Source organism: Larimichthys crocea, chromosome XXIV (assembly GCF_000972845.2).
Source record: "Larimichthys crocea isolate SSNF chromosome XXIV, L_crocea_2.0, whole genome shotgun sequence".
Classification (NCBI taxonomy): domain Eukaryota; kingdom Metazoa; phylum Chordata; class Actinopteri; family Sciaenidae; genus Larimichthys; species Larimichthys crocea.
The window spans coordinates 9,590,328-9,599,907 of record NC_040034.1 but is presented as its reverse complement, the minus strand read 5'-3'; the positions used below and the strand labels follow the sequence as shown (position 1 = coordinate 9,599,907).

At 38.9% G+C, this 9,580-nt stretch overlaps 1 protein-coding gene across 1 annotated transcript; it reads left to right on the top strand.

Annotated features, from left to right (window-relative positions):
* The first annotated feature begins 1,159 nt into the window (after positions 1 to 1,159).
* On the top strand, positions 1,160 to 9,519 carry LOC104922149 (5'-nucleotidase). Its single transcript, XM_010734896.3, has 9 exons — positions 1,160 to 1,557; positions 1,681 to 1,903; positions 3,533 to 3,721; positions 3,916 to 4,113; positions 4,200 to 4,354; positions 4,656 to 4,764; positions 4,858 to 5,007; positions 5,943 to 6,143; positions 8,264 to 9,519. The coding sequence occupies exons 1-9, from the start codon at positions 1,213 to 1,215 to the stop codon at positions 8,419 to 8,421; spliced, it is 1,728 nt and encodes a 575-aa protein (XP_010733198.3). The 5' UTR covers positions 1,160 to 1,212; the 3' UTR covers positions 8,422 to 9,519.
* Positions 9,520 to 9,580: the final 61 nt, after the last annotated feature.

Below are 9,580 nucleotides of genomic sequence, written 5' to 3'. Positions count from 1 at the left end.
ATGAACTTGTTCTAGTCTTGTCTCTCCACTAAGGGGTGCTGCTGTGTGAGGGGCAGGCAGATCAGTGTGCACCCCCTTACTCCATACAGATTGTAGAGATTCATTCATTCTGCTATAGAGTTGTAAATGGACAATATTTTGTATTAGACCTATTACTATGATTTGGTGGAAAGTGTGCATTTGTATTTTCTTCTACTTATTGAGGCATATTCCAGAGAAAAACAAACAAATGAAAGTGATGAAAAACTCGAAATGACTGGAACAAAAATTAATTATGAGTAGCTAAATCAGAATTATTGCACACTGACACAAAATTGAGATGGCATGCTTTCACTTAATTTCAAATTATTATTATTATTTTCGCTTCGTTAGTCAATGTTCTTTAATCAAATTTATTTCTAAGGGACCGTGTGAAAACATTCATGGGTATTGAAGAGGAGAGATGCTGTCGTATATCCCATCCCTTCCCTTCTCAAAGTATATTATCTGGGTGTATCTTTACTTTTTTTATCCACTAGAGTTAGATTTTAGTTCATTCTTTTCCTGCCAGTTTGACTGTGAAAACAGCTACATTATGTGAAATAGTACTTGAAAAACATGAATGTTGCCATATGTGCTGGATAACAATCATGTCTCTTTGTCAGGACTTCATTTTCTGGTCGCCAGGAGAACAAAAATGTAATTTTGAAGAAACAGTGGGTGTGGATGTGCATGGTTCATAGCTATCAATCATCTCCCTAAACAGCATTTCTCTAAAGAGGGAAAGGAGGGTCCCCTCCACATAATAAATTTCACACAGTCCCTAATAAAAAAAACTAATTTTGGGGGGTTACCTGGTTGTGATGTTTTTTATAAATGTTTGTAATCATCAATGAATACTTAATATTTTATTTAACCGGATTTAGTTGAGATCCTCCTGTAGCAGTTTATTGTGCAATTCGTTTTTTCTCACAGCCTGACAAAAGTTGTTCTTATAAACCACTAAAAACGGACCTAAAAATCAAAAATACATTTATTTATTAACCATTATACTTTATTAACTAACTCCTCAGTTACAGTTTTTAGACCCTTTAAAACCTTCTCGAACGTTTCCTCTCTTTTTACATACACTGACAACACAGTCTTAACAACACATTGACAGGAAAGCCCACGCCTTATTCATGTATAGCCTTCTTTCTTGGTCACTGGTGCGCATTTACGCACAGTGACAGGATGAGCCTCTGGATGTCCCTGCGCGGTCTCTTGACCTCTCTCTGCCTCTCTCTGCTTTTAAACTGTCCGGGCACAGTGTCGACTTTTGAAGTGACACTGCTTCACACCAACGACAACCATGCACGGATCGAGGAGACCAGCGTGGACTCGGGAAAGTGTTCATCCAGCGGTCCTTGCTTCGCTGGGGTCGCCAGGCGGTTCACTAAAGTGTCGGAGATCCGACGAAAGGAGAAGAACGTGTTGTTTCTGGATGCAGGAGACCAGTTTCAAGGAACTGTCTGGTTCAACTACTACAAAGGCGCCGAAGCTGCACACTTCATGAACAATCTTGGATATGATGTTATGGTAAATAATCTTTTTATTGTGATATTTCTTTTTAGAACACAGCTAAATTTGGTCATAGAGATGTTTGATTTAATCAAATCACTGAAGTCCTGTTACTAAAAGATATATTATCTTATATTTAAGGCTTTTGGGAACCATGAGTTTGACAACGGGGTGGAGGGTCTTATCCAGCCCTTCCTCCAGAATGTAAATTGCTCTGTGGTGAGTGCCAACATAAAGGCTGACCAGACTCTGGCCGCAAAGCTCAGTGGCTACTACAAGCCTTACACAATCCTAAACGTGGGCTCAGAGAAAGTGGCTGTGGTGGGCTACACCACTAAAGAAACCCCTTCCTTATCTATGCCAGGTAAAAGCGTCCATTGTTTCATTGATTAATCTTTTAATGTATTTACTAGCACTTCTTTTCATGCAGCATTTCATGTGTTCATGAGTGAGCACCGACCACACACTTAATTGGATTTGAATTTAAAACACTCTCTAGAGCTTTTTCCACTGTGCTCTGTTTTCTTATGTATTACACAGAGCTTATACTACTTACTTATACAGTACCTTGCAAAAGTATTCACCCCCATTGGCATTTTTCGTGTTTTGTTACCTCACAGCCAGGAATTAACATGGATTGTTTGAGGATTTGCATCATTTAATTTACAGTCCACAACTTTGAAGATGTTTTATTGTTGTTGTTTTTTTAATTGTGAAGCAAACACCAAATAGGACAAAATAACAGAAAAAGTCAATGTGCATCCCCCCCAAGTTGGATGTTTTGTGCTTGTGAACAGCAATCTTTAAGTCTGACCACAGATTTTCTACTGGATTAAGGTCTGGGCTTTAACTAGGCCATTCCAACACATATACATGTTTCCCCTTAAAACACTCAAGTGTTGCTTTAGCAGTGTGTTTGGGATCATTGTCCTGCTGGAAGGTGAACCTCCGTCCTTGCTTCAAATCATGCACACAGTGGTACAGGTTTTTCTCAAGAATCCCTATCCCTGTATTTAGCACCATCCATCTTTCCCTCAACTCTGACCAGCTTCCCAGTCCCGGCTACTGAAAAACAACATGGTGTTCTTTGGGTGATGTGATGTGTTGGGTTTGCGCCAGACATAGCATGTTCTTTGATGGCCGAAAAGTTCAATTTTAGTCTCATCAGACCAGAGCACCTTCCTCCCGCATGCCTTTTTGCAAACTCAAAACGTGCCATTTTGTTTTTTGCTTAAAGTAATGGCTTTCTTCTGGCCACTCTGCCATAAAGCCCAACTCTATGGAGCGTACAGCTTATTGTCGTCCTATGTACAGATACTCCAGTCTCTGCTGTGGAACTCTGCAGCTCCCTTCAGGGTTACCTTCTCTGTGCTGCCTCTCTGATTAATGCCCTCCTTGCCCGGTCCATGAGTTTGCTGTTGTGCCATGTGCTTTCCATTTGGTTTTGATAGATTTGATGGTGCTCCTGGGGATAATCAAAGATTTGGATATTTTTTTTAAACCTAACCCTTGTACTTCTCAACAACACTGTCTCTTACTTGTTTGGAGAGTTCCTTGGTCTTCATGGCAGTGTTTGGTTAGTGGTGCATCTTGCTTAGGTGTTGCAGCCTCTGGGGCCTTTCAAAACAGATGTGTGTATATGTATTGACATATCATGTGACAATTAGATTGCACACAAGTGGACATAATTTCAGTTATTATGTGACTTCTGAAGGTAACTGGTTGCACCAGAGCTTTTTATGGGTGAATACATATGCACATGCCAATTTTCAGTTTTTTTATTTCTAAAAAAATAGTTTTATGTATATATTTTTCTCATTTCAATTCACCAACTTAGACTATTGTGTTCTGATCCATCACATACAATTCAGATTACAAAAACAATGAACTACAGGCTGTAATGTAACAAAATAGGTAAAAAGCCAAGGGAGGTGAATACTTTTTACTTATTACTTCTTGTCTGATTGTAATCACATTTTTCCCCGTGTGTCAGGCCAACACCTAAAGTTTGAGGATGAGGTGGCAACACTTCAGGTTCAGGTTGCAAAACTGGAAACTATGGGCTACAATAAGATCATAGCCTTGGGACACTCTGGTTTTGACGTGGATCAAGACATCGCCAAGCGTGTGAGAGGGGTTGATGTTGTTATCGGAGGACACACCAACACATTCCTCTATACTGGTATTTTTATCCTATTTTAACAGATCAACTTACTATGTTTTACAACGTAATTTAACGTATTTCTATTATTGTTTTTTATTAAATTAGACTGTAGATGTCCGTCCTTTTTTTTTTTTTTTTTTAGCAAAGCCACACCTCCACAATGTAACAAGAAGACAGTCCAACCACAAACCTCAAAATGTCTTTTTCTGCAGGAAATCCCCCATCCACTGAAGTGCCAGAAGGTCCATATCCTTTCATGGTGAGGTCTAACGATGGGAGAGACGTGCCGGTGGTCCAGGCTTATGCTTTTGGGAAATATCTTGGATACCTGAAGGTTACCTTTGATGACGCTGGAAATGTGAAAAAGGCTGTTGGAAACCCCATCCTAATGGACAACAGCATACCTCAAGGTATTTTCTTTTCTTGATGGTTCTTTCGAAATTCAATGAACCTGTCTCATGTTTTCGCAAATATTTAATATTTCTAACTTTCTCAGATCCGGGTTTCCTTGCTGACATTGAGAACTGGAAGAAAGACCTGGCTCAGTACTCCTCACAGTATGTCGGACAAACCTTAGTATACCTCAATGGGACGTTTGAAGAGTGCCGATTTCGAGAGTGTAACCTTGGAAACCTGATCTGTGACGCTATGGTAATAACTACAGTAAATATTATTATACTTAATGTATTCACTCAGTCAGTCATTATTGTATATACAGAAAGCAGTAGTTGCTTCCGCTTTTGTTCAGTTTATTTACCCCTGAGACAAAACACATGAATCTCAACTTCCTACTGGATATAACCCTAAATCCTGTCTGTGCATGCTCAGCATTACGTGGGAATTCGTGCAAGGGTTTGAAGGAGGCTGACATAAACACCACTTAATCCACAAACACAGGAGACCAACTCTTTTCAGGAAATTTGACGTGCTTTCTCTCCTTTTGCATTGCCAGATTTATTACAATCTAAAGGAATCAGGTGATCTGCCGTGGAATCACGTGGGCATATGTATGCTGAACAGCGGTGCCATACGGACAGCTATAGATGAGCGCTACAAAAACGGTACTTCTGTTATTTGTGCTTCATTACAAAGGCCACATTATCTGCAGTTGCAGTTTCTCTTTTTAATGCCATGGTATTTTCCCTTTCTTTTAGGTTCCATAACTATGGAGGAGATCCTTACCGTCTTACCGTTTGGAGGAACCTTTGACTTGGTCCAGTTAAAAGGATCAACAGTGAAAAAGGCTTTTGAACACTCCATTCACAGATATGGATCCATGTCTGGAGAATTTCTTCAAGTGTCAGGTCTGTCCTCTGGCAAACCTCTGTACAAACATATAATTTGACATTTTGATAAATACACCAGGATAAGACGACTCTCAGATGTTTGAGGTTATTAAAGTCTGTCCAGTAAATTATTTATATGAACCTACTCCCAGTAGATTAACCTAGCAAAAAGACTGGAAAGGGGGAAGAGCTAGGCTGTCTCTGTCCAAAGATATCAAAATCTGAATCAGAAAAGTCTCACTTCTAAAGATCAATTATTAACAGCAATGGGCAAGTCAACTGAAAACTGTAATAATTTAATAGTTACACAATGATTTAAGTTTATATTACTTAGTAATTACAAGTTAATTCATTAACAAGCAGCCTACCAGCAAGAGGTACTGAACATCAATACAAATGCAAAATCTTAATGCTGGTAACCGACAACACTTCAGAGAGGTGCTGTCCGCAACTAAAGGCTCACTAGCCAAATATAAGCAAAGTTACTGGTGGATAGCTGCAAGTTAAACAGACACAGCATGTAAATTATACAACTTTTGAGGAAGTTTCCAGAAGTACAATCATTTTTGTAAATGCTGCTGCTTTGGTCAAGCTAACGCGACTATATCAGGCTAACGCATCCCACGTAAGCCTGCCCTCTGAGTAACATAACGCTGCTAATTAACATTATGTCTTATTTGGTTAATCTGTACGTGTAAAAATATCAATTTGTGGTGATAGCAGCAGCTTTAGAGATACTTTGTTAGCTTTCGACAAAGCCATGCTTGCTGTTCCAGTCTTTATGCTAAACTAAGTGGCTGCTGGTAATAGCTTCATTTTCACTGAAACGACATGAGAGCATATTAATATTCTCAACTCATTAAGAATTAATATTTCCCAAAAGCCTGTTGTTACTGATGTTCAAACTCCAGCAAACATAACATTTTTCCTCTTTTTCTCTTGGATATTTCCAGGCATTCACGTAGAGTATGACCTCTCCAAACCAGTGGACCAGCGTGTAGTGTCTTTGTCCATGCTCTGCACTGACTGCCGTGTGCCCAAGTACGAACCATTAGACCCGGAGAAGACGTACACCGTGGTCATGCCTTCATACATAGTGGGCGGAGGTGATGGCTATGCCATGATTAAAGAGGAGTTACTCAAGCATAACACAGGTAGGCAAGTAGAGGTGGTTTCATAATTATGTCTTAAGCTAAGCAAAGAGATGGCAAGAATGACCAATGTTTCTGAAGTTCACTTAAGGTCCAGGCTATCTCAAAGTTGTTCCACTCTTGACCGTCCTTCTTGTTGTTTTAATGATACATCGCTTGAAGCTGCTAGACAGGGTGCCGCATAAACTGGCAACCATTGTTACCATATGCCAAAATAAATCTTCCTACTTTCGTTATCCTGTAAAACATCTTGAAAACACACGGAAAAAAGTCAGCCCTAAATACCTCAATGCATGTACTGAAATTGTATTATTCCAAAGACCTACATGGCCTAAATTAAAATAAATAAATAAATAGTGTAGAACAATGACTATCAATTGAGTCAGTCAGTCAAAAGATGTGTTACGACCCAGCTTGTGTAAGAATATAATGAAGTAAGAGAGAGAAGAAGGAAGTAACATGAAACCAGTTGTACTTGATAGAACAAAGTTAGTAACAATAAGAGATGAGTTAGAAGGTACACAAAGGCCGAGCTGATGCTGTTCAAACAAAGGAAATAATAATAACCCAAAGAGTACTCTTTAAAAATCAGAGTCTGAATTACCTACATCATCTGGTGCTTTATGTTTGCTTCAGTTTGTTTTTTTTTAAAGCCCCAATCTTAGTTGAGAACATCATAATAAACAGGAATGGGTGATAGTATTTGTGACAGTCATCATTGCAAAGTTCTCTCTCAGCTCGTCTGTGGTTTAGGGGATCATCCAATCATCCAGTCTGCATGTCGAAGTGTCATTGAGAAAGCTACTGAACCCCAAATTCCTCCCGAAGGCTGCGACATCGGTGTATGATTGTGTATGATTGTGTATGATTGGTTCGCTCCAAAAAACTGATGAACAGTTGGTACTTTGTATGAATGGGTAAATGAGATATGTAGTGTAAAAGCACTTTGAATGGTCGGAAGACTAGAAAGACGGAATATAAGCGCAGTCCATTTACCATTTACCAAAAAACTACAAGTCGTATCCAAACTAGCTTCCTATCATCTCAGTAGCTGAGCATCTCAAACCTCCTCACATCCCATCAATGCCCCTGGGCCAGACACACAGCGCCCTGAGTTAGTCTGTATTATAATAGTAATACAGTATTAGAGTAGTTGAAGTGTAGCCACTTTGGGGATTGAGTCCAATCCCCAAAATAACAAGATCATTAGAATGTGTTGATGTTTGTAGAAACTATAAGAGCAGAAGTTTTCTGTTGAGAGGTGATATTTGAGTATATGGGCAGTATGGGCTGGCACTCCCATCACTTTTAAACTGAGAGTGCAAAAAAGTGTGAGACCATTGGATTGGAAGTATACGTGACAGACTCTGTCCAAGGTCGACATAGAGCAAGTTGAAGAGAAGATTTTTAGAGGTGTTAGAGCTGTTCTCCACTTTGTTACAATCACTTTAACACACACACACACATATACTGGTAACAGTGGAGCATAATTATATAGAGAAGAATAAGCGTTATAAAAATGAGAAATAACATTAGCACAAAGGAGAAAGAGAGGAAACCACACACCAAAAAATAAATCATGAAAGGCAGGATGTTGCCCTGGGAAGAGCGCCAAAGTTAAAACACCGAAGCAATTGTGATAATTGCTGACAATGAGTCACTTTATTATTCAGTTATCAGCAGGTTGTCATCGTAGCATGTTAGCATGTTGATGTCGGAAGCTCAAAGCAAAATACAGCCTCACAGCACTTAGCACTGTGCAATAACTAATAGTAATATCATAGTAGTGTGTTGTGCATTGGCTTTCCCTCTTTCATATATACGTTTGAATGTCTTCCATGAATGTGACTGCAGCTGTTATAGCAAGGCACTAATGGGTGCAGTTCATCCATTGCTGAGTCCCAGTCCACCTATTTAAATCCTATTTACTGGTCATATATGTCCTGGGCTCTTGGGGAACTTAAACTCGCTCTATAGGGAATGGTTTATAAAAACAAATATGTCTTGCAGCTGTCTCTAAAACTCACACGTATGTAAAGATGGAGAACAGATGTTTTGTGCATGGGCTGCTTGGCGACCCCCACCAAATACTAACCAAGCTGTAATTTTTCCACTTCTTGCAGGTGATATGGATATTGCAGTCTTATCCAAATACATCTCGGATATGAAGCGTGTGTACCCGGCAGTGGAAGGTCGGATCACGTTCAGGAACTCAGCTGTCTTCACAGCCCACAGCCTTGTTTTGTTGCTGCTGGGTTTATGTCTGTCCCTGATCCTCTGATTAGCTTTGTACACTTTAAGGGAAACTGTGATAAACTAGAAGGCAAGTTTGGCAGCTTGGGAACTCCTGTGGGAGTTGGTTAATTGCCTTTTCATCTCACTGGCTTCAAGGATAACTAGATAGTAACATGGATTGCAGGTTCAGCCTCGGGGTAGATTCAATATCCATGCATGGACTTATTTTATCCCACCAAATAGACAGTGGTTTAAACAGCTGAATATAAGGTCTGGGAACAACACAAGCTCTGTATAATAAAATTTTACTCAAGAAGACAGTAAATATGTATTTAAAATTACCAATGTTGTTTACCTAAAAGTGCATGTAAGTCATTTTTAGTATGAATGTGTTTTCTTCTTGAGAATCCAAATGAATGTATGTAAAGAATATTATTAAATCAAATCTAGGACGATGCTTTAAACTTCGTCTCTGAATAGCAATGGATGGAAACAAGCCAAAATGTATTTCTGCACCCGAATGTGCCTATACACAGTTTGACTGTAGTTTTGTTTGTCTTCAACCTTAAAGTCCACTTCCAGCACATATTCAGATACACGACAAAATGTTTAGTTAAGAATTGCATTGCTCTGTTTCACTTAGGCATGAATATATTGCTACAGAAATAAATCTGTAAATACGCCATCGTTTTCTGTTGTTGTTCTCTTGACCTTCACCTTTCTGAGCCTCCGCCTAAATGTTTTAGTTGGCATCTTCATCTACGCATAGAAAAAGCACCCTGAGATGATAAAACACAGATCTTCTGTAAGATCTTACTGCTGTTTTTGTCATCACATCTGCTTGCTCCAAGAGATTTCTGTAGACATTAAAAAAAAAGACATATTTTTACCCTTTTATCTATTTTATTTTTGTTGTATCTGTTTTGCTGGGCTCTATTCATTGTTGTCTATGTCTGATTAATTTTTGCTCTGTGAAGCACTTTGGGCTGCATGAAACGTGCTTTACAAGTAAATAAAGTTTGGAATTGAAAATCTCAATGAACATTGTGACACACTCCTTCTTTTTGCACTGCTATTCATTTAATCTCTGTTGACCTGTTTTGAAATTAGTAGTTTGAATTGTGCTAAATTCTGTTTTTTTTTTGTTTTTTTTTTGCCTGTTTAATTCATAATTTATATTTAAAAAGTCTAACAGAAGTATGTTT

Excerpts from the sequence above, each read along its gene's own strand:
- LOC104922149 (XM_010734896.3), top strand. The coding sequence starts at position 1,213 with ATGAGCCTCTGGATGTCCCTGCGCGGTCTCTTGACCTCTCTCTGCCTC. Across the intron at positions 1,904-3,532 it reads CCCTTCCTTATCTATGCCAG|GCCAACACCTAAAGTTTGAG; the intron begins GTAAAAGCGTCC and ends CCCGTGTGTCAG. Across the intron at positions 4,355-4,655 it reads ACCTGATCTGTGACGCTATG|ATTTATTACAATCTAAAGGA; the intron begins GTAATAACTACA and ends TTGCATTGCCAG.